The following is a 24,621-nucleotide window of genomic DNA, read 5'->3' as shown; positions in this document are numbered from 1 at the left end:
CCTTCAAAAGCCTACACCACAAAACAAGAAATCAACTTCTATTGCCTTTGCTAATTTCCTTTGCTGGTACCTCCAACTTTGCCAGGAGTCCTGTATTAATACCTGTGTGTGGAGTGTGTGGAGGACTGTTGGGAGTTAATAGTGGAGGGTGAAGGGAAGGATGATGATACCCTCCATCTCTCTGTAGCTCTGAGGAGGAATCAGGGCATCCCAGAGAGGGGGGCTGAAGTCAGGGACAACAAACACGGATGTGCTCATTGGTCCTCAAGGCAGTAGGAGATGCAGGAAGAAGTGTGAGACTCAGAGGACAGAGGTGAAACAAACCCCCTATTTTCCAAGTCTATTAAAGGGAGGTATCCCTTGAGGGAGCAGAGAGATCTGATCTTTAGGACACACAGGGTTGGCAAATTGTGCTGCATATCAAGAAGAATACTGTTGTTTAACTACAAAAGATACCACTTTTGTAGTCCAACCACAGAGGGAAAAATTTAAAGATACAGTTTTCTCCCCAATCCATCTTTGAAAGGAGTCACTTGTCTAAAAAAATAAATAAAAAAGTCAATCTCAAGTGATTTATGTAAAAAGAAAGCATGAAAATCTGGAAAAATATATTTAGGAAAGTCGAAGTCCTGGTTCTGACAAAAAAAATTAATTAACAGATTTCTCAGGAATTGATGATACTGTTGCAGTTGAGCAACTTCCTTCAGATTTTTGCCTTCTCTGAGCACTCCATCAAGAAATACTCCCCTTCCTCCACCATCACACTCTTCTTCTGCTTTATCCCTCCACACAGACCTCCATCTGACCCACAATCAGTGTGCTTCATCATCACGATTTCTCTATTTTCTACAGAATGCTGTGTCCCTGACACTGGCACAGAGAAGGCACCTGACAAATGCGTGTTGAATGAATGAATGAGTCCGAATCCCTTTGTCAACAATTTCTTCCGGAGACATCTGGCTTTCAGAGCAGCTCAGGTTCCTGTTGGGCATTCTATACAATGAGGCAAACTGTCTCCTTCCGTGCGGCCACTACACAAGGCACTATGTACGTTGGCTCCCGAGACTAAATAGAGGGTGTGATGTTATGAGAGAGTACTGACAATTACAAGGGTGGAAATTAAGTTTTCAGAGCACATGGTGTTTGCAAATCTAAACCTTCTGGATGAGCAATTTCAATGGGGGAAAATACCCTACAGAATATCACAGTCAGGGAAGGCAAAACATATTCTGTAGCTTCATTAATTATACCAGGCAAGTAGCTGCTGGAAAAATGTCTATAGATGTAGTTCTGACAGGGAATACTACAGGGCTTGCTAATCACAATCTCTAAAGGAAATTAATGAGCAGAAGACCACAGAGAGGAGAAAATTAAAATGTTTAGAACATAAGTGCACAAAGGTTTATTGTGACATAAAATATGCAGATTGGTTTGTAATATGAAGTCTATATTCACTCATAGGAAAAGCCTCCCTGTAAGTTACTGTCATTTAGTAAATCCTTCTGACTGAGAGTTAATGAATATTATAAATTGGTCATTTTACTAAGAACTGAATATGATCGTAGTCTAGCAGTGATATTTTAAAATTATTGTAGAAATATTTAGTATTTATTTATCTATGTTCATTCATCCATCCAATCATACATACATATACTGAGAAGTGAAGTGTATACACTCAACTGATTACCAGCTGGTACTGGAATAAGGATTGCAAAGCAAGTACAATGCGGCCACACAGACAGTGTTTCACTGAACTGAAGTCTCTCCAAGCACAAATTATACCATAGATGTAAATGGGTGACTTAGTTCTTGAAGATATAAAATAGATTGAGTTTGTAAAACAGCCTTAAAAAGTAGCTTCTCAAGACTCCAGAGTATCAAAACTAGATAGTATTTTATTCATTCCATTGTAAGAATTGAAATTGCTATTATGCAACTTTTGGAAATAAACCTCTACCATAATCAGTAATTGATGCTTTAGAATTGTGGTGTTGGAAGAGACTCTTGAGAATCCCTTGTACTGCAAGGAGATCAAACCAATCAAACCTAACGGAAATCAACTCTGAATATTCATTGGAATGACTGATGTTGAAGCTAAAACTCCAATACTTTGGCCACCTGATGCAAAGAGATGACTCATTAGAAAAGACCCTGATGCTGAGAAAGACTGAAGACAGAGAAGAAGAGGATGATAAGGATGAGATGGTTGGATGGCATCACTGACTCAATGACATTAGCCTGAGCAAACTCTGGGAGATGGTGAAGGACAGGAAAACCTGGCATGCTGCAGTCCATGGGGTTGGGGTTGCAAAGAGTAGGACATGACTGAGCGACTGAACAACAAATAATCACTAATAAATTAGAAGTCAGGACATATTATTTGGTGTATGTAGCTCAGAAAAATGTCAGAGCACAGAAGGTCAAAAAATTATAGATCATAATGCTCAGACAATGAACACTGGCCTGACATGACCCCATAGTTGTCATCCATGATGTGAGAAGCTATATAAGGCCACAGATATGATATGCAGATTTCAACTTTTACTTAGATTCATATACTTTTTTTTGCCACTTAATTTATTTTTTAATTGAAGGATAATTGCTTTGCAGAGTTTTGTTGTTTTCTGTCAAACATCAACAATAATCAGCCATAGTTACAGCCATGTCCCCTCTTGAAAGAAACTGTGTGTAGGGTCAGGATCAACATTGAAAGTGAAAGTTGCTCAGTCATGTCCAGCTCTTTGTGACCCCATGGACTATATGGTCCATGGAATTTTCCAGGCCAGAACACTGGAGTGGGTAGCCTTTCCCTTCTCCAGGGGGATCTTTCCAACCCAGGGATTGAACCCAGGTGTCTCACATTGCAGGTGGATTCTTTACCAGCTGAGCCACAAAGGAAGCCCAAGAATACTGGAGTGGATAGCCTGTGCCTTCCCAGTGGATCTCCCCAACCCAGGAATCAATCCGGGGTCTCCTGCATTGCAGGCGGATTCTTTACCAGCTGAATTACCAAGGAAGCCCCAGGACCATCGTTAGTATCTTACAAACTATAATCATGGAAAAAGAAACCTTTCCCTTCAATATGTTCATTTCAAGCTCTTTTAATGGCAATTGAATAGTTTTAGAGAAAACATCAAATTACTTGAGTCCAAGTTGCCCAGAAGTTCATAGCTTCTTATTTGATATACCCTGCCTTTCTTCTGATTATTTCTGTATTCGTCTGAAAGGCCCACTATCTTAGTAAATTAGAAACTCTTTAATGAAGAATCCTTATCTAATTCATCTTTCTAGTACATGGCTGAATAAATATTTTTTATTATTTAAGATTTTTATTTAAAATTTTAAGAATTTTTCATCCTTTCTCATATTAATTGAGCAGTTACTATGTACATAATCATGGATTAGGTGCTGCCCATTGTAAAAGAAATTGAATAGGTATTGAAAATGTCTGCCTTTGAGGAGACAGATGGAAAGAAGAAGGTAAGGCTAAGAGAAAATGAGTTGGGATAAGATGTTTAGATGAAATGGAATGTGGTTTCATCTATATTTTCGTTTGAAAAGAAATGATATCAAATGCCCAATTTCTAAGGAAAAAATCCATAATTTTAAGTCAACGCCATTATTTGAAAGTGTTTGAATCACACTCCTAATTGGCAGCAAGTTGATTTTTAGATGGAATTTTAACACAAGATAAATACGATGAAAACTCAAAGTCTTTCAAAGGAATCAGGATAATATCATACGAATTCAGATTGAGGTGATCAGCTTCAAAGGTTTCAATCCACCATACCTTGGCCACTTCTTCTTGGAAAGCCACGAGGTTCAAATGGGAGATGTTCACTAAGTCAGGCCCATACACCACTGTGATCATGCGATGTTCCAGGCGCCCAATGTTCCCCACATCCAGAAGTTCACGTAATTTAGGGTCCTGGATAATAAACAAAGATTGAAAACATTAGTCAGCTAGAGATCCCAACATGGCAGCATAATTTCAGAAGAATTAGAGCTAGAATGCCCCCAAAACAGTTTCCTTTTATTCTTTGATTTTTTTTTAATTTTAAAATTTTTATTGAAGTACAGTTGATTGACAATGTTGTGTTAGTTTCAGGTGTATAGTAAAGTGATTTGGTTTATATATATATATATACATATGTAAAGCTTCCCTATGTAATATAACATTTTGGAGAAGGAAATGGCAACCCACTCCAGTGTTCTTGCCTGGAGAATCCCAGGGACGGGGTGGGGCCTCGTGGGCTGCCGTCTCTGGGGTCGCACAGAGTCAGACACGACCAAAGCGACTTAGCAGCAGCAGCAGCAGCAGAGACAGAGAGGGAGAGGGCAATGGCACCCCACTCCAGTACTCTTGCCTGGAAAGTCCCATGGATGGAGCAGACTGGTAGGCTGCAGTCCATGGGGTCGCAAAGAGTCGGACATGACTGAGCGACTTCACTTTCACTTTTCACTTTCATGCATTGGAGAAGGAAATGGCAACCCACTCCATGTTCTTGCCTGGAGAATTCCATGGACAGAGGAGCCTGATGGGCTACAGTCCATGGGTTGCAAACAGTCAGACATGACTGAGTGACTAACACTTTCACTTTTCATATGTATATATTCTTTTCCAGATTTTTTTCCCTCATACATTATTACAGAATATCTAGTGTGTATATGTTAATCCCAAGCTCCTAATTTATTCTTCCTCCTTCCTTTCTTCTTTGGTAACCATGTTTGTTTTCTATGACTGCGTTGTAAATAAGTTTATTTGTATCATATTTTTAGATTCCACATATAGCAATATCATATGATATTTGTCTTTCTCTGTGTGGCTTACTTCACTTAGTATGATACTCTCAGGACAAAGTTGCCTTTTATTCTTAATAGAAATTGGTATGACTTGAAGTCTCTCACCACAGAAAGGTCCAGAGAGGTGAAACAATTTGCCCAAAGGTTGTGGAGAAAGGATTTCTGGATCAAGATTTATGATCCTCATGGTCTCATGGTAAGTGAAAGAAGTCAGAAAGAGAAAGACAAATACCGCATGATATCACTTAGCTGTAATCTATAAGTTCTGAAGTCATAGTAACAGAGATTATAGAGTGGTGGTTACCAGGAACTGGAGGATGGGAAAAAATGGGAAGATGTTGGTCAAAGGGTATAAATTTCCAGATATAAGGTGTGAACATCTATTGTCCAGCATGTGACTATAATTAATATTGATAATGTTATATTACATACTTGAAAAATAGGAGGGGAGTAGATCTTAAATGCTCTTACCGGAAGAAAAGAAGTGATAATTATGTGAGGTGATGGAGGTGTTAGCTAACACTCTGCTGGTAACCATTTTGCAACATATGAGTGTAACAAACCAACATGCTGTACACCTAAGCTTCCACAAGGTGATGTCAGTTATATCTCAATAGAACTGGAAGGAAGACCTCTGCAGTCAAGGTCATTCTGTCATTCAGTAACACATTTTTATGTGTCACAATTCTCCCTCGATTTCCTCCAATCAACCCATGAATTGAAATGCAAAAATCTCATCCCTCTCCTCATGGACACATTTTAAATGAAAAAGGTGGTTCTGGCGGAATCAAAGCACAGCAATGCCATCTAGGGCTGGGTCAGGAAACTAGCTGAGGGCGCAGCGCGGGCCGCCTCCAGCATCAGCAATGGAGAAAGCACGGCTGTGAGACGCAACAAGATGCCAGCACAGGCGACTGCTGCTGTTCAGCTGCTCAGTCTTGCCTGACTTTTTGTGACCCCATGGACTGCAGCACACCAGGCTTCCCTGTCCTTCACCATCTCCTGGAGCTTGCTCAAACTCATGATGCCAGCCAACCATCTCGACCTCTGTGTTCTCCTTCTCCTCCTGTCTTCTATCTTTCCAAGCATCAGGGTCTTTTCTAGTGAGTCGGTTCTTCATATGAGGTGACCAAAGTATTGGAGTTTCAGCTTCAGCATCAGTCCTTCCACTAAACACCCAGGACCGATCTCCTTTAGGATGGACTGGTTGGATCTCCTTGCAGTCCAAGGGACTCTCAAGAGTCTTCTCCAACACCACAGTTCAAAAGCATCAATTCTTCGGTTCTCAGGCTACTTGATGGTCCAACTCTCACTTCCATAAACGAGATGGACTTTTGTTAGCAAAGTAATGTCTGTGCTTTTTAGTACTCTCTCTAGGTTTGTCACAGCTTTTCTTCCAAGGAGCAAGCGTCTTTTGATTTCATGGCTTCAGTCACCATCTGCAGTGATTTTGGAGCCCCCCAAAATAAAGTCTGTCACTGTTTCCATTGTTTCCCTTTCTATTTGCCATGAAGTGATGGGACTGGATGCCATGGTCTTAGTTTTCTGAATGTTGAGTTTTAAGCCAGCTTTTTCAATCTTTTTTTTCACTTTTATCAAGAGGCTCTTTAGTTCCTCTTTGCTTTCTGTCATAAGGGTAGTATCATCTGCATATCTGAGATTAGTGATATTTCCCCTGGCAATCTTGATTCCAGCTTCTACATATCCAGCCTGGCATTTTGCATGATGTACTCTGAGTATACATTAAATAAGCAGTGTGACAATATACAGCCTTGACGTACTCCTTTCCCAACTCGGAACCAGTCCGTTGTTCCATGTCCAGTTCTAATTGTTGCTTCATGACCTGCATACAGGTTTCTCAGGAGGCAGGTGAGGTGGTCTGGTATTCCCAACTCTTTAAGAATTGCCCACAGCTTGTTGTGATCCATATAGTCAAAGGCTTTAGTATACAGTCAGTGAAGCAGAAGTAGATGTTTTTTCTGGAATTCTCTTGCTTCTTCTATGATCCAATGGATGTTGGCAATTTGATCTCTGGTTCCTCTGCTTTTTCTAAATCCAGCTCAAACAACTGGAAATTCTTGACTCACATACTGTTGAATCTTAGCTTGGAGAATTTTGAGCATTACTTTGCTAGCATGTGAAATGAATGCAATTGTGCAGCAGTTTGAACATTCTTTGGCATTGCCCTTCTTTGGAGTTGAAATGAAAACTGACATTTTCTAGTCCTGTGGCCCCTGCTGAGTTTTCCAAATTTGCTGGCATACTGAGTGCAGCACTTTAACAGTATCATCTTTTAGGATTTGAAATAGCTCAGCTGGAATTTCATCACCTCCACTAGCTTTGTTCTTAGTGATATTTCCTAAGGTCCACTTGACTTCACAGTCCAGGATGTCTGGCTCTAGGTGAGTGATCAGACCATTATGCTTATATTGGTCATTAAGATCTTTTCTGTACAGTTCTTCTGTGTATTCTTGCTACCTCTTCTTAATATCTTCTGCTTCTGTTAGGTCCGTACCATTTCTGTCCTTTATTATGCCCATCTTTGTATGAAACGTTCCCTTGGTATCTCTATTCTAGCCTCACAAATACTGGGATTTGGACATAGAGAAATTCTGCAGTCTTTGCAGAGCAGATGTTCTTTAGGAAATCAGAAGCATGTATCTTTTGGAGACCTGGACCTGCTGGGAAAAGGATGTTTCCAAAGTTTCTGAATTCATAATAAAATCTCCCATAGTGCTCTGTTGGTTTGGCTGAATTTATTTTCCTTCCATAAGACAGGTCCTGAAGACAGTGAGAGGGTCATGCAGAAAATTAGCCTCAAATGAATCACTTAGCAAATTTGCAGCCAGCTTCTGAGCAAGGAATAACTTACACTCTTATTTATTTAGCTACATGCTGGATCAACACAGCTTAATGACTTAGGCTGGTTATTCTGATCTCCCTTCTGAGGTTTTTATACACAGCACCCTTGTAAAGAAATAGAGAACTATAAAAACAAACAAACAAACAAAAAAGAAGAAAGCAATATCTTTCCAGGTGAGTTATTTTATTTGGTGACATTAATTCTCCCTTTACTTAATAAACTTTCTCCTCTGTTTGGCTGCATGAAGAGGAACCCTTTCAGGTAATTTAGGAAGAGAGAAAATTTCATTTCAAAGCTGCACTCAATATAATAGAAACTTCAGTTTGACTAACACGTTGATAATTTATCAAGAACGTCAGGTCTTTGTGAAAGATCAAACGCTATCACAAAAACATAATTTGCATGACCTAGAAAAGGAAAGGAATACAGTAAAAAAAAATGCTAAACAAACAAACCTAGCAAAACGGGAAATTTTTATCACTTTACCATTAATGTAAGATTAAGGAAAAATGTTCAGAAAGAATGAACTTTTTCTGAAGGCTGATTAAAGAATGATACCAGCTGTTCTGTGAAACAATTAACTGCATCCAGGTTTTGAACACCACTGAGGCGAGGTTCAGAGAGAAAGCACATTGATCAGTACTTAAATTGTTTTGTATGTACTTGAAGAAAATTATAATCCTCAGAAACCACCTGAAACTTGTAATTATAAATCTCTAGTGATTGTAGCGTTCATTGATATCCTTATTTCTACATTGAACGGGACAATTTGGGGAAATGAAAGGGCTCTGACTTTGTACCGTTCCTTCCTTTCAGTGAGAGCCACGTGATCTATCCTCTGGCTCTTTTCTCTCTCAAGTATTTTCTCTTCCTTCTATACACTTTCCTGCCTGATTCACATGTCCATTAAAAATACTTTTGCCCACTTATTAAATCAATAGTTGAATATTGATTAAATCAATCAATAGTTGATTCATGGATTCATTAGAATTTCCCTTGAGAAATAGGCAAGTAGAAAGCATCCAAAGAATGTGCCCAGAATAGAAAATAATTCTGGAAAGACTTCTAGAATTCCCACTCTCTCTAACAATACTGTTAGGTACAGAATTTATAAGAAAGATGACTCTGTGGAATTTCCATTAAGTTTTCCCACTAATGACTGTTCATACATATTTTTAAAAGCTATTGGTTTTATGTAACTAAAATTTTGTAATGAAGTATTTAGAAGTGATATCTAGGATTGCAAGGATAATGCAGGCTGGCAAATGACAGTGATGATTGAATATGAGGGGTAGTTATTTGAGGATTTATTATTATATCTCTATGTATCTGAGATGAAAGTGAAAGTTGCTCAGTCATGTATGACTTTTTGTAACCCCATGGACTATACAGTCCCTGGAATTCTCCAGGCCAGAATTCTGGAGTGGGTAGCCATTCCCTTCTCCAGGGGATCTTCCCAACCCAGGGATAGAACCCAGGTCTCCTATATTGCAGGCAGATTCTTTACCAGCTGAGCCACCAGGGAAGCCAGTTAACAATTATACAATAAATGAAAAGAAGATTATTGAGCATGAACTGGAGAAGCAAGACATTTGGAACTATTTTTTCAAGGGAAACCTCACTAGTTTAGAGTCATGTAGTTCTGAAAGTAAACAGAGAAATCATTTAAATATATAAGAAGCAACTTTCTTTCTAATACCCTTTCTTGGTGATGGATCAGAATTTTTAAACTGTATCTTTCTTTTCCATCCTTAATGATTTTATTTCTCTTTAAAACTGACCCTTTTCTTCATCTATTTCATTTTTATCAACACCAAACTTGATTATATTAGAAATGCCTTCCTGAAGACATGACTTCACTTTTCTTTTCCCCTAAACTCTAAAAGTTTTCTCATTCTGAACACAACAGCTCAATCTGATGTGGTGGCTTCAAGCCTCATTCTTCATTCCTGAGCAGATTGATATGTGAAGGGTATTTTCGAAAAAGATATTGATCCTTTCAAGTACCAAAAGTTGCCCTCTATTGTTTTCCGCAGAGGAAATCCTAGGAGAGTAGGCAAAAGAGGGAAATTATCTGGAAGAATAAAGATCAAAGGCATCCAGTGTTTGCAGAAACTTCTAAGTGGAACAGCCTGAAAGTAAACGTGTCTAGGGAGTTCCTGGCACCAGTGGCTAGAACTTGGCGTTTTCACTGCCCGGCCAGTTTCAGTCCCTGGTTTGGGAACAAAGATCTGCATAGCACAGCCAACAAACAAATAAACAAAAACAAACAACTCTGGGGGACTGTTTCTCAGATCTGGGGACATGAGTGGCTGCATTTCAAAAACAAACAAAATAAAACTATGCTGTAACAATAACAAAAATCTACAGACAATTTGCATAAAACCCCTCCCCAGAACCTATTCTACTAAGGAAATTTATATCTTGCTTCTCATTGACGGAATCTCCTGACCAGTTTTCAGAAAAGGATTTACCTACATGGGTTACTACGAGATTCAGACATATTTCTTAGTTTCTGAAATGATAAACATTCTTTGCAATTTTTACAAAGAAAAAAACATGCTATCTCCACAACTCTATAAAAATATTAAATTTCTCTGTTGTAGAGCCTGAAAGAGTATAGCTCAGAAAAAAATCAGGTGAGGTGAACTTGGAATTTCTAGTTTCAGGAATCTGTCACTCAGGCCTACTCTCCCCAGAGAAGAGCCCTCATGATGTCTCCACAGCTGGAATTAGCCAGACCAACAAAGACTCCTGGCAGTTAAATGTACTTTTAAAGTTAAGTGCTGGATCATCTCTGTTGCCATAAAAGTTACAAAATAGAGACTGTCTGACTAAATAAACTCATTTTCTCTCAATCATCAGGATTCATGATTAAATTACTTCAGTTCTACTGCAAAGAAAGCTAAACTGCTCAGATTAATGATTCCCATTTCCAGGTAAAAGGCAACTGAAAAAGTCAAGACTAGTCTACACCTGAGATAGTGTGTGTTACTATAATTATATCATTCAACATGGTTGAAATTAATAAAAGAGAACATCACAAGCTAAAGGATGATTTTTAAAACAGTCAAATTCCAGTTTCAACATTCATTCTTTGATTTATATGACTTTTAAAGAAAAACTATTTGTAGTTCAGATATTCACAAAATAAAAAATCTTTTCAATACCTTTAGATTTCATTTTGACACAAGAAAACATTCTTGGTGCAGAAAACATACCTCACTCATTTTTTATCCCCATAAAATACATCTTGACTGGATGTTAGGCTTATGGAGGCAATTTACATATTAGGCTAATTTCATTCCTATCACTTAATACAGCGTTTTCAATCCGAATTACAGTTAAATGGATGTAACTTTAATTCATCATTTACATAAAAGCCAGGTATGTAAAAGTCTATTAAAACTCAGTACAGCAATCAGAAATGAAAGAGATAGATTAATTATTAAACTAAAATGACGTTAGTATGTTTATGCTTTATTTAACTCTGTTGTGAAAGAAAGATATAAACTTATGCTGAGGATGGTTTTCCATAAAAGTCATGAATTTAATTTTTGACTTTTGGAAAATAAAAAAAATAGATGAATGAATCAAATGTCATGAGGAATACCATTCTCTTCTTCAGGATGTACCAGTAGTTTTTAGCTCACACAGCCAGCAAGCCTTTTTGGATAAACACTCACCACGTGCATGGACTGAACACCAAAATGCCGAGCCCTGAACACCCCCCTCCACAGAGGGGAAGACTTGGAGTACGTGCGAGCTGTGCGTGCACGCCAAGTTGCTTCAGTGTGGTTGACTCTGCAACCTTATGGACTGTAGACCCCCAGGCTCCTCTGTCCCTAGGATTCTCCAGGAAAGAATACTGGAGTGGGTTGCCATGCCCTCCTCCAGGGGATCTTCCCGACCCAGGGATCGAATCTGCATCTCTTATGTCTCCTGCATTGGCAGGTGGGTTCTTTACCCCTACTACCACCTGGGAAGCCCAGGTGGATGTTGTTTATCCATTTTTTCCTGTAAGTGACAATGGGGGAGCTTGAATATTTTCAGCTTTTCTTTTAGATGGAAGGAAGAGTTAGGTGAGAATAGACTGACTATAGCAAAGAAAAGTGACTATCAGCAAATACTAGAAAGAAAAAGAGCGGTACCAACCTTCTTATCTTACAGAGGCATTATCATTATCATAGCTTGTTTGGGTATAGTGGTGATGAAGTTGCATACAATCTCCACCGCACATGGGAGACTTCCATGTACGAGTAAAGAAATCTTTCAGTGGTGAAGAGAAAGTTTAGTTGGCCCGGCTATGCATATCCATCCAAAATAAAGTGCCTTGAAGATGCCAGATATTATTTTATTGAGCTAAAGACTAACAAACTGTTGAAATATAAATATAAATACAATTTGATGGAGTTGGTATAAAAATTGAGCAAATAGTTCAGATGGCAGAACAAACTTAAATAAACTGGCATCCATTCAAGTCATGTTTTGTAGTGATATTTTAGGCAGCTCCTTAAAATATAAAATAATCCAAATGTGAAATTAAAATAGGAAAGAAATATGGTCTAATGGCGCCTCTTGTCTTGTTCAGAAAGAATGGAAGCTAAACAGTGAAGTTCAATCATTATTAGCACAATCATCTTTCAGTTCAGTTCAGTTCAGCCGCTCAGTCATGTCGGACTCTTTGCGACCCCATGAACTGCAGCACGCCAGGCCTGCCTGTCAATCATCTTTATGGAATGTCAAATGCATGAAATATATAGCAGTTGTTTTTTTTCGAAAAGTCAGTGGGAAAAGTAGTCAGTTTCCTCCACCACATCTAGTCAGTATTTGTCAAACTGAAAAATTCTAAAGTATAGACAGCTTGTCATTCATTCCTCAAACTCTCCCCATGGCCTTCTTTGACACATGCAGCCACCACCTAACTCTCAGCTAAATTCATATGCACAGTCATTTCCACTCCAATGCATGAAGAGCCACACGTCCTGAGGGCTCGTGGTCTGTGCAAATCAGGCAATTAGCCCTCGTATCTTCCTTCCTGTTTAAAATCCACCATAGAAAGGTGACATGTAGTCCCCTTCAGCTTTGTGTGTGTGAGCTGCTTCTGGGTAAGTTTCAATATCACTGTGCCCAAGTTTTAGAATAATGAGCCCTGTTTGTTAAAAGAATGCAGATAATGTTTACTAAGTTGTCTCTAGGCCATGAGTCCTTTATTGGTTAGATTTTTTTTTTTCCCTATTTTGTTGTGGGATCTGCCTCCTTATTTGACACAGTTAGAGGGCACCCACGGGGTTTCTGAAACCTCAGAACATAAGTTTAAATTAAGCATATAAAAAAAGAAGGTCCAAAAATTCCCTACTAATGACAAACACAAACAATGCTCCCTTTGCCATTTCTGGAAAATCTGAGTGCTTAGCATAGATGCTAAGGACTTCTGACAGTTGGAGGGAGACTGTGGAAATTGTATCCTGTTTCACTGACTGAGTTTTGAGTAAGCCAGTTAAAAGTAATGCAACTTCTTGAGTTTTCTTAACCCTTCTGTGATTCAGTTTCTTTGTTACAGGAATAAATGAATAATTATATGTTAAGTGCTCAGGGCAGCACATAACAAGAAATCAATACTTGAAAAAGAAATCAATAGCCTGAAAATGAAATACAATATGGGGGCATCTACTGGATAATTTAATTTCTTAAGGGCACCAGAACATGTTAAACAAAGGTAGAAGCTGTAAATATATGCATGTAAATATAAATATATGTCTTTCTTGGTAAGTCACAAAGTAGATAAATATACGTAAATATTTATAAATATTTAGTTACAAATATATATATATATATGTTTATTTATAAATATATATATTTATCTACTTTGTGACTTACCAAGAAAAACATATATTTATATTTACATTAATATATTTACAGCTTCTACCTATATTTTAAACACACACACACTTAACTTTTGTATTTTCCTTAACTTGCTCTTCCACAAGAAACATAATTTAAAGAGTGCTAAAAGACACTTCTACAACTATTATGTTTCTGACTCCTATGTTTAAGCAGCTTCGACTTATTTTTTCTGAGCTTCAGCTTAATTTTCACTCATATGCTTGATGATGATGCCTACTCACCTTAAAGCATTAGTGTGGTGATCAAAATTAAATCTGCAACTGTACTGTGTCACATGTAAAGAAATAATTCATATATTTCTTGTGATGACTGACATAATAAACTTAAGTATCACATGAAAAATAGCAGTGAAAAGACTGTAAGCTGCTTACCTCCTTATCTCTCCTTATTAAAATTCTAAAGAAATAGGAAGCTCAGGGGCTCCCCAGGTGGTACTAGTGCAGGAGACGTAAGAGACACAGGTTCCATTCCTGGGCTGGGAAGATCCCCTGAGGAGGGCACAGCAACCCACTCCAGTGTTCCTGCCTGGAGAATCCCACGGACAGAGGAGCCTGGCAGGCTACAGTCCATAGCGTAGCACAGAGTCAGACATGACTGAAGTAACTTAGCATGCACGCATAGAAGTTTATAGGAGAGAAATTTTCCTGTCAATTTGTTATAGGAAACTGAAGTAGTTTGAAGTAAATTGGATAATTTATCTAGAACCCAAATATATTGAGTTGGCCAAAATGTTTATTCAGATTTTTCCATAGCACCTTATAGAAAAACGCAAATGAACTTTTTGGCCAATCCAATAGATGGAATATGTGTTTATTAAAGATTCTAAAAATATTTCAAATTTTCAGATTTATATCCTAGTTTTACTCATATCTTTTTTCTTTTCCATTATTCTAGATAAATTAACTATATTCCATAATGAATAGAGATCAATAATGTATTATTAATTCAGGAACATAGAGCTATAAAGCTCTTTATAATTCAAAGTCTGGAGGAGGTCTGATGCCTACTTTTACAAGAAATAACTAGTAGCATCTAAACAAGTCCTGTATTAAATATGCCTTTTTATGCACATGCTTCTCTTTGAAAGTAAGAAAATGTTTTCTAAAGCTCTTTGCTATCCATCCTTCAAAATAACCCAACATTTTACCTGAAGCCCAAAGTTGTCATCTCTAAGACCGCAACTTTCAATGAGAAAACAATTATCTTGAGAGTTATTTAAATGTTTCTAGTCAGTAATATTAGGCAGGTCAATAATATCTCCATGCCATTATGATATCACCAAGATTGTTAGTACATTTCTAAACAGGAATGAAACGAGAATTCAATGACTTTGAGGCTCTCAAAACTTTACAAAAATTGTACAAAAAAGCAATTAAGTATTTCCAGGACATTATTAGCCAATTCTTTGCATTTTACTTGTCCACTTGCACTCAGTTTTTAAAAATTAATTAATTTATTTTAATTGGAGGCTAATTACTTTACAATGTTGTAGTGGTTTTGCATACATTGACATGAATCAGCCACGGGTGTACATGTGTCCCCCATCCTGAACCCCCCTCTCACCTTCCTCCCCATCCCATCGCTCAGGGTCATCCCAGTGCACCGGCCCTGAGCACCCTGTCTCATGCATCGAACTTGGACTGGCGATCTATTTCACATATGGTAATATACATGTTTCAATGCTATTCTCTCAAATCATCCCTCCCTCGCCTTACCCCAGAGTCCAAAAGTCTGTCCTTTACGTCTGTGTCTCTTTTGCTGTCTCGCTTATAGCATCATCATTACCATCTTTCTCAAACCTGGGTCTCCTGAATTCTAGGCAGACACTTTAACCTCTGAGCCACCAGGGAAGCCCATCTAAAGTCCATATATATACATTAATATACTGTATTGGTGTTTTGCTTTCTGACTTACTTCATTCTGTATAATAGGCTCCAGTTTCATCCACCTCATTAGAACTGATTCAAATGCATTCTTTTTAATGGTTGAGTAATAGTCCATTGTGTATATGTACCACAGCTTTCTTATCCATTTGTCTGCAGATGGACATCTAGGTTGCTTCCATGTCCTAGCTATTGTAAACAGTGCTGCGATGAACATTGGGGTACACGTGTCTCTTTCAATTCTGGTTTCCTTGGAGTGAATGCCCAGCAGCGGGACTGCTGGGTTGTATGGCAGATATATTTTCAGTTTTTAAAGAAATCTCCACACTTCTCTCCATAGTGGCTGTACTAGTTTGTATTCCCACCAACAGTGTAAGAGAGTTCCCTTTTCTCCACACCCTCTCCAGCATTTATTGTTTGTAGACTTTTTGATAGCAGCCATTCTGACTGGAGTGAGATGATACCTCATTGTGGTTTTGATTTGCATTTCTCTGATAATGAGTGATGTTGAGCATCTTTTCATGTATTTGTTAGCCATCTGTATGTCTTCCTTGGAGAAATGTCTGTTCAGTTCTTTGACCTATTTTTTGATTGGCTCGTTTATTTTTCTTGTATTGAGCTGCATGAACTGCTTGTATATTTGTGAGATTCTTTGTTGGTTGCTTCATTTGGTATTATTATCTCCCACTCTGAAGGCTGTCTTTTCACCTTGTTTATAATTTCCTTCATTGTGCAAAAGTGTTTAAGTTTAATTAGGTCCCATTTGTTTATTTTTGCTTTTATTTCCATTACTCTGGGAGGTGGGTCATAGAGGATGTTGCTGTGATTTATGTCAGAGAGTGTTTCGCCTATGTTTTCCTCTAAGAGTTTTATAGTTTCTGGTCTTACATTTAGATTTTTAATACATTTTGAGTTTATTTTTGTGTATGGTGTTAGAAAGTGTTCGTTTCATTCTTTTACAGGTGGTTGACCAGTTTTACCAGCAGCGTTTGATCACTTTTAAAGTCATTTACTTTAACTTTGTTCTCAAATATCACTTACCCTCTTTTTCATCTTTTCTGCTCCTTCCCACTCTTTTCAGTCATCTTTTCTCTTCACTATCAAAGTAGGCCCTGGGGGATTTTTAAATCCTTTGGAAACTGGCAAACTAAATGTTTTGACATCATCTTAAGAAGATTAACATTTAATGCATGGACTGTTTTAGAATGAATTTTAAAGTAACCCAGTTTCATATCAAGAGAAACCATCCTATTGTCAAGGATTAGCTCAAATTATTCCACTTCTTGAGTTCTCTAATTAATTCATTCAAATATTTGCTTTATGATTAATTCATAGCAAACTGACTTGGGGGCTCAAAAATAGAGCAGTATATAAAATGGAATCAAGAGGATTGATTCACGCACTTTCCTTTTTTTTTTTCTTTAATGATTCCCATTCACTATTTTTCGTGCAAAGTATGCTTTAGACAATACTGGAAGATTTCTTCAGAGTTTCATTTCAGTCCAGTGATTTCCTAGCATTGTTGGCAAATTTCAACAATTAAGGACAAAAATAGATTACACTGAACCATGAATAGGGTGGGCTTCCAGGTGGTGCTAGTGGTAAAGAACCCGCCGGCCAATGCAGGAGACAAGAGATGCTTGTTCAATCCCCGGGTGGGGAAGATCCCCTGGAGTAGGGCATGGCAACCCACTCCAGTATTCTTGCCTGGAGAATTCCACGGAGGAGCCAGGTGGGCTACAGTCCATAGGGTCAGAAAGAGTGGACACAACAGAAACAACACACACGCATGCGGAAATCGGTCGCCTCTCATGGTATGCTGGTACATGTTTAAGGGTTTCAAAGGTAAAAAAGAAACAAAAACAAAAACAAAACCCAAGCAAGCAAACAAGAAGAAAGCTCCCACAGCCCTGTGGGGGCCACAGTTGTGGCATTTCCTGCTTTTCATAGTGCAAATACTATCACCACAGCACATGCGAGCTGCCTGAATAACATCACTGAAGTCAGACGTGGAAAGAGATGTACAGCAGCACGCTATTATGTAATATTTCACTGCACAGATATAAGAGCTACAGATAGCCTCAAGATCACAGATAATCACAAAATACAACACAATACATAGAAAGCAATGTTTTGAGCATTTATTACCTTTGTTTTTAATATAATTTCTTTGCTTGTAAATTCATCTTTTTGAATTTATGATAATGGCTATGTTTAATAACCAGTAACACATTTAGGTCTGGGGGGAGTAGATGGTACGGTCATGAACTGGGTTTTTAATACGCCAGTCTGAGGTGCCTTGGAGATCATTCCTCCTTGTGAAGGAATCTGATTGCCAGAGTCCTCTCTACCAGAGAATGGCTACAGAAACAAAGCCCCTGACTTCAGGTTTATCCTGGATTAGATCCTAAATACAGCAAAACAACCTGCAGAGCAAGATGTCAAATGGATTTGTTACTTTCTCCTCTTCCATGGATTTCAGGTCATTGTTCTTTAACCTGTCAAATATATATTTTTTCCTTTGGTTCATATCATTAAAAGCATTTTATATTTATCAAAATGTAGCCTAAGGAAGCCAAATGAAGTATATACATTTAAAGAACAATTTTTAAATGGCTTAAAGAGAGGTGACACATTTTGAATAGGTCTCCCCTCAAGACAGATGTTAACAAAGATTTCTCTGCATTGTTACATTTAGTTAGTGGAAGTAGATGATTGAATTATAAGGCACTTTATCAAACATACTGATTTCTAAGCCCATTATATTTTAAGAGGGTCATTTTGAATACTGATTTAGAATAAACAAAGCATCTTCAAAGTGTGATATATTAGATATTTATGTAACTATAACAAAAGAACTATGAATTAGTGTCTTTATTATGAATTTGATTTTACAAAATCCAAGTGATTTGCAAAACTCTTAAGTAATTTAGTGGTATTTCAAGTGAACATATAAAACAAAAATCACTTAAGCACATAGAATGGAATTTTATGCAGCATTTAGAAGTCATATTTATGATTCAATATTATATGTAAGAGCAACTCTAAGAAGTTATACACATGATATTAATAATGATCTCTGTTCATTTCCAAGGCAAACCATTCAATATCAAGGATTTCCAAGTCTATGCCCTGACTAGTAACGCTTAAGAAGCTGAAGTTGAATGGTTGTATGAAGACCTACAAGACATTCTAGAACTAACACCCAAAATAGATGTCCTTTTCATTATAGGAGACTGAAATGCAAAAGTAGGAAGTCAAGAAACACCTGGAGTAACAGGCAAATTTGGCCTTGGAATACAGAATGAAGCAGGGCAAAGACTAATAGAGTTCTGACAAGAGAATGCACTGGTCATAGTAAACACCCTCTTTCGACAACACAAGAGAAGATTCTACACATGGACATCACCAGATGGTCAACACTGAATTCAGATTGATTATATCTTTTGCAGCCAAAGATGGAGAAGCTCTATACAGTCAGCAAAAACAAGACCAGGAGCTAACTGTGGCTCAGATCTTCACTTCTTTATTGCAAAATTCAGACTGAAATTGAAGAAAGTGGAGAAAACCACTATACCATTCAGGTATGACCTAAATCAAATCCCTTATGACTATACAGTGGAAGTGAGAAATAGATTTAAGGGACTAGATCTGATAGACAGAGTGCCTGATGAACTATGAATGGAAGTTTGTGACATTGTATAGGAGACAGGGAACAAGACCATCCCCAAGAAAAAGAAATGCAAAAAGGCAAAATGGCTGTCTGAGGAGGCCTTGCAAGTAGCTTTGAACAGAAAGGGAAGAGGAAAGCAAAGGAAAAAAGGAAAGATATACCCATTTGAATGCAGAGTTCCAAAGGATAACAAGGAGAGATAAGAAAGCCTTCCTCACTGATCAATGCAAAGAAATAGAGGAAAATAATAGAATGGGAAAGACTAGAGATCTCTTCAAGAAAATTAGAGATACCAAGAGAACATTTCATGCAAAGATGGGCTCGATAAAGGACAGAAATGGTAGGGACCTAACAAAAGAAGAAGATATTAAGAAAAGATGGCAAGAATACACAGGAGAACTGTACAAAAAAGATCTTCATGGCCCAGATAATCACGATGGTGTGATCACTCACCTAGAGCCAGACATCCTGGAATGTGAAGTTAAGTGGGCCTTAGGAAGCATCACTACGAACAAAGCTAGTGAAGGTGATGGAAATTCCAGTTGACCTATTTCAAGTCCCGAAACATGATGCGGTGAAAGTGCTGCACTCAATATGCCAACAAATTTGGAAAACTCAGCAGTGGCCACAGGAATGGAAAAGGTCAGTTTTCATTCCAATCCCAAAGAAAAGCAAAGCCAAAGATTGCTCAAACTACCACACAATTGCATTCATCTCACATGCTAGTAAAGTGATGCTTAAAATTCTACAAGCCAGGCTTCAGCAATATGTGAACCATGAACTTCCAGATGTTTAAGCTGGTTTTAGAAAAGGCAGAGGAATCAGAGATCAAATTGCCAACATCTGCTGGATCATCAAAAAAGCAAGAGAGTTCCAGAAAAACATCTATTTCTGCTTTATTGACTATGCCAAAGCCTTTGACTGTGTGGATAACAATAAACTGTGGAAAATTCTGAAAGAGATAGGACTACCAGACCACCTGACTTGCCTCTTGAGAAATTTGTATGCAGGTCAGGAAGCAACAGTTAGAACCGGACATGGAGCAGCAGACTGTTTCCAAATAGGAAAAGGAGTACATCAAGGCTGTATATTGTTGCCATACTTATTTAACTTGTATCCAGAGTACATCATGAGAAATGCTGGGCTGAAGGAAGCACAAGCTGGAATCAAGATTGCCAGGAGAAATCTCAGTCACCTCAGATATGCAGATGACACCACCCTTATGGCAGAAAATGAAGAGGAACTAAAGAGCCTCTTGATGAAAGTGAAAGAGGAGAGTGAAGAAGTTGGCTTAAAGCTCAACATTCAGAAAACTAAGATCATGGCATCTGGTCCCATCACTTCATGGCAAATAGATGGGGAAACAGTGGAAACAGTGGCTGACTTTATTTTTCTGGGATCCAAAATCACTGCAGATGGTAATTGCAGCCATGAAATTAGAAGACACTTACTCCTTGGAAGGCAAGTTATGACCAACCTAGACAGCATATTAAAAAGCAGAGACATTACTTTACCTAGAAAGGTCCATCTAATCAAGGCTATGGTTTCTCTAGTGAGAGTTGGACTATAAAGAAAGCCGAGCACAGAAGAATTGATGCTTTTGAACTGTGGTGTTGGAGAAGACTCTTGAGAGTCCCTTGGACTTCAAGGAGATCCAACCAGTCATTCTAAAGGAGATCATTCCCCGGATGTTCTTGGAAGGACTGATGTTGAAGCTGAAACTCCAATACTTTGGCCACCTGATGTGAAGAGCTGACTCATTTGAAAAAACCCTGATGCTAGGAAAGATTGATGTCAGGAGGAGAAGGGGACGACAGAGGAAGAGATGGTTGGATGGCATCACCGACTCAATGGACATGGGTTTGAGTGAACTCTGAGAGTTGGTGATGGACAGGGAGGCCTGGCTTGCTGTGGTTCATGGGGTTGCAAAGAGTCGGACATGACTGAGTGACTGAACTGAACTGAACTGATTGAGTTGGCCAAGAAGTTTGTCTGGGCTTTTCCATCATGTGTTACAGAAAAACTCTAATGAACTTTTTGGCAAACCCAGTATTAGCAGTGCTCAGGCCTACATTGTGAGATGCTATTTTTTTCAAATGAAAATAAGTTTTGAATGTGAAGATGTTGCATACTCATAAAATGTCAACTAATTCAGAAAAGGGTAATGAAACTAAATTAACTGTAAATTCCACCAGCCTGAAGCAACCACTAAAAATACGTCGGAAAGCACCTTTCTAGATCAGTGTTGCCTGATAGAACTTTCTGTGTTGACGACACTCTTATGTGTCTCTGCTGTCCAGTAGGGTTGCACTAGCCACAATTAGTATTCAAGTACTGAATACTTGGGGCTTCCCTGGTGGTCAGTAAAGAACCTGCCTGCAATGCAGGAAACCTGGGTTAAATCCCTGGGTTTGGAAGATGCCCAGGAAAAGCATATGGGAACTCACTCTAGAATTCTTGCCTGGACAATTCTAGAATTCCTGCATTGCACGTTGGCTCTTTATCAGTGAGCCACTGAGGAAGTGACCCCACAATATTCCGTTATATAAATGTACCATGATTTATTTAGTATGTCTTTCATCACTGGATAGGTTTTACTTTTATAAGCAATACTTTAACAAACATCTTTGTATCTACATTATCATGTACTTGACTGAAGATCTGCTTGAGGTAGGGTCACGGGTATCTGCAATACATGATCTGTACTGTGAGGCATATTGCTAGATGCCCTCTAAAGTTTTTACTAGTTTATAACTCCATAAATGCCTGATGAGGTCTCAAACACGGGTTGTTGGCAATTTCATCTTTGATAGTTTACTGGAAGAAAGACAATATATTGTTATTTTGTTTTTAAAATTATTTGTGAGGATAATATTATCTATCTATGTATTGGCTATTCAGATGTCTTTTATAGTATGAACTGTTTGTCCAGGCTGTTATCTCATTCTAGTAGGATATTTCTCTTTCTGGTTAATTTATAAGAAGATTTTGCTTTTATTGACACTTTGCCTGGTATATATGTTGCAATATTTTTTTTCCAAATGTGCCATTTGTCATAAATGCTTGTCATGATGCATTTTTCCTTGATAGAAAATTTTCAGATTCTGATATTCATATCTTTCAGTCTTTTCATTTATTTTTTGATATATTGTCATGTGTGATATTACAGAAATAATCAGTTTATAAGAATTTATTTTTTCTCTATCCTTTCTGTAATTTGAAAATGTTTACAAGAATCATGCATTCTTAATACATTACTGTAATAACAAGAAAAATAAAATGAGGAAAACGCTTTTTAAAAAAACTAAAAATCAAGTTTTCTTTTAAATGGGAACTTGTGCTACCATTTTCCTTTTCCATTGATAGATGGGGATTCACAAATGTTAGACTTTGTAAGAGAATCTTATGCTATTGACTGAAGGTTACATATTAGTATAGAAGGGAGCAGTCTGTGAGCATACATTCTGAATTTCCCCTTTGAGGTTATTGCAATACCCATAGGGTTGCTTAATGAATACAGCTAATGTTCCTGAAGTCAGTACCCAAATGTCATCATTGTTGAATATACTTCTAGAAGTCCTTGAAATGGCTCTGCAATAATCTAATACCTGAGTACTTGAAATATATACATGTATGCACATACACAGCTTTTAATAAAGCATTAGATGGGATGCTGAAAAAAAATACTTGATAGTGGTCATTTTACATGACTGCTGTTTTTCCTATGTGTGTGGCACACAGCTTTATCATGTTCAGGAGAGATTACAAATTCAACATAGTATTGGACATAACTTGAAGACCTTTAAACATCTTTTTTCTTTTAGAGAAATAAAGAGACTCATATTTAGATATTTAATACATGCAGTAGAGCCAATATTCACAGTTTCAAGCTTCATTGCTTTATGGTTAAAAAGAAAGCAAATAGAATGGCCTTGCAGGCACCCACCTCACATCCAGATTCACTTCTACTTCTCTGTGAAGCCCTAACCTGTCTGGCTGACATACTTGAATGCACCATCCATGTAGGACCCTCACGTTCTTCCTGGAAGGTCTTTAACAGAAGGTAACTTTCTCCAGATCATCTCAGAAAATGCCCTTTGTTCAGAAGGAAGGGTGGCTTTTTCATTAATTGAGTTGGTAGTTTCCTTTTTGCATAATGAAGCTTTGCCAGGAAGGGGCTTAAAGCTCACAGGGCGGGCTACGGGGGTCCACAGATGCTGAGACCCAGCTGTAACTGGGGCAGAGGGGTCAGTGGTAACCTGCAGAGCTGCGGCATTCAGTGGGTCCGTGATAACCCAGGGCACTCAGGGAACACAGGGTGCTCCATGTAATGCCTCCAGGATCTATAAGCAGAGGGTGATGGTTCTCCTCCAACTCTAGAACTCCGCTTGGTCATAGTAGAGGACAGGGCTCTTGGCTACGGAAAATAAGGCCATGAGGAGACAGGACCTGGAATGTACAGGGTACTGGGTTGAGGAGGGTCAGCTAGCTTTGGTCTACACACCACCTTTTCTCTACTGTGCCCATCCAGTGAGCAACAAAGATGAGGCCTTCTGGTCAGCCTTCTTCAAAACTGCTTTTTGTATCTTTATATCACAGAATCCCAGGAAAACTGTGAATATTTACTTCTGGTGACCGTTAGTATAAGAACTGATTCACCTATGTACAAATCAATATTCTGAGAGCTTTAATCACAAAAATGCTTTTTTGAGGTATTCTTTCAGTTGTACTCTCTCCATTAATTTAACTAACTTTATGCTTCTATTTTCCTTCCCTATGCTTTTGTTTTCAGTCACTCAGTCATGTCCAACTCTTTGCAACCCCAGGGACTGCAGCTCCCCAGGCTTCCCCTCCTTCACCATCTCCCGGAGTTTGCTCTGTATTAGTGCTATGTTAGTATCACGGCATACTCTTTGCTCTCAAGGTTCTGATAATCAGGTAGAGGAGAAATGTACATAGACGCTTAGCGTGTAATGGGAGAAATGTTTTGGGAGCACTGAAGAAGGCCACCGACTATATTTAAGGAAGTTAAAACCAGCTTTAAAGCTGGTTGGTTTATCTTCTTTTTAAATTAATTTTTACTGGAGTACAGTCACTTTACACTGTTGCATTCATTTCTATTGTTCAGCTAAATGAATCAACTGTATACACACACCCCTCCCTTTGGACTTCTGTCCATCCAGGTCACTACAGCGCATTGAGTAGCGTCCCCTTGCTGTACAGTCTGTTCTCAGATCTATTTTATCCGTAGTAGTGTATATGTGTCAATCCCAATCCCCCAACTCCTCCCATCCCCACTATTTCTCCCTTGGTATCCATATATTTGTTCTCTACATCAGTGTCTCTAATTGTGCTTTGCAAATCAGATCATGTATGCCATTTTTTTCTAGATTCCACATGTATAAAGCTGGTTGGTTTATCAACAGAAAAAAAGTTGTCTCAAGACTATAGCTCTTAAGAGTTCGCAGACACATGAATAATGCTAAGGAACT

The 24,621-nt window shown here is 38.2% G+C and overlaps 1 protein-coding gene and 1 non-coding gene across 3 annotated transcripts in view; one reads left to right on the top strand and one right to left on the bottom strand.

Moving 5' to 3' along the window:
* Positions 1-24,621, bottom strand: part of PLCB1 (phospholipase C beta 1) — an 861,266-nt gene that overhangs the window by 283,886 nt on the left and 552,759 nt on the right. For both annotated transcript variants that reach the window (XM_059892402.1, NM_174817.1), the window contains 1 exon segment: positions 3,791-3,928. In XM_059892402.1, the coding sequence (XP_059748385.1) occupies positions 3,791-3,928 (138 nt within the window).
* Positions 14,286-14,368, top strand: MIR2285M-1 (microRNA mir-2285m-1). Its single transcript, NR_107751.1, has one exon. It is a non-coding gene; the product is annotated as a microRNA mir-2285m-1 (primary transcript).

The sequence above is a fragment of the Bos taurus genome, chromosome 13 (assembly GCF_002263795.3).
Source record: "Bos taurus isolate L1 Dominette 01449 registration number 42190680 breed Hereford chromosome 13, ARS-UCD2.0, whole genome shotgun sequence".
Lineage (NCBI taxonomy): Eukaryota > Metazoa > Chordata > Mammalia > Artiodactyla > Bovidae > Bos > Bos taurus.
This window is presented reverse-complemented; position numbering and strand designations above follow the sequence as displayed.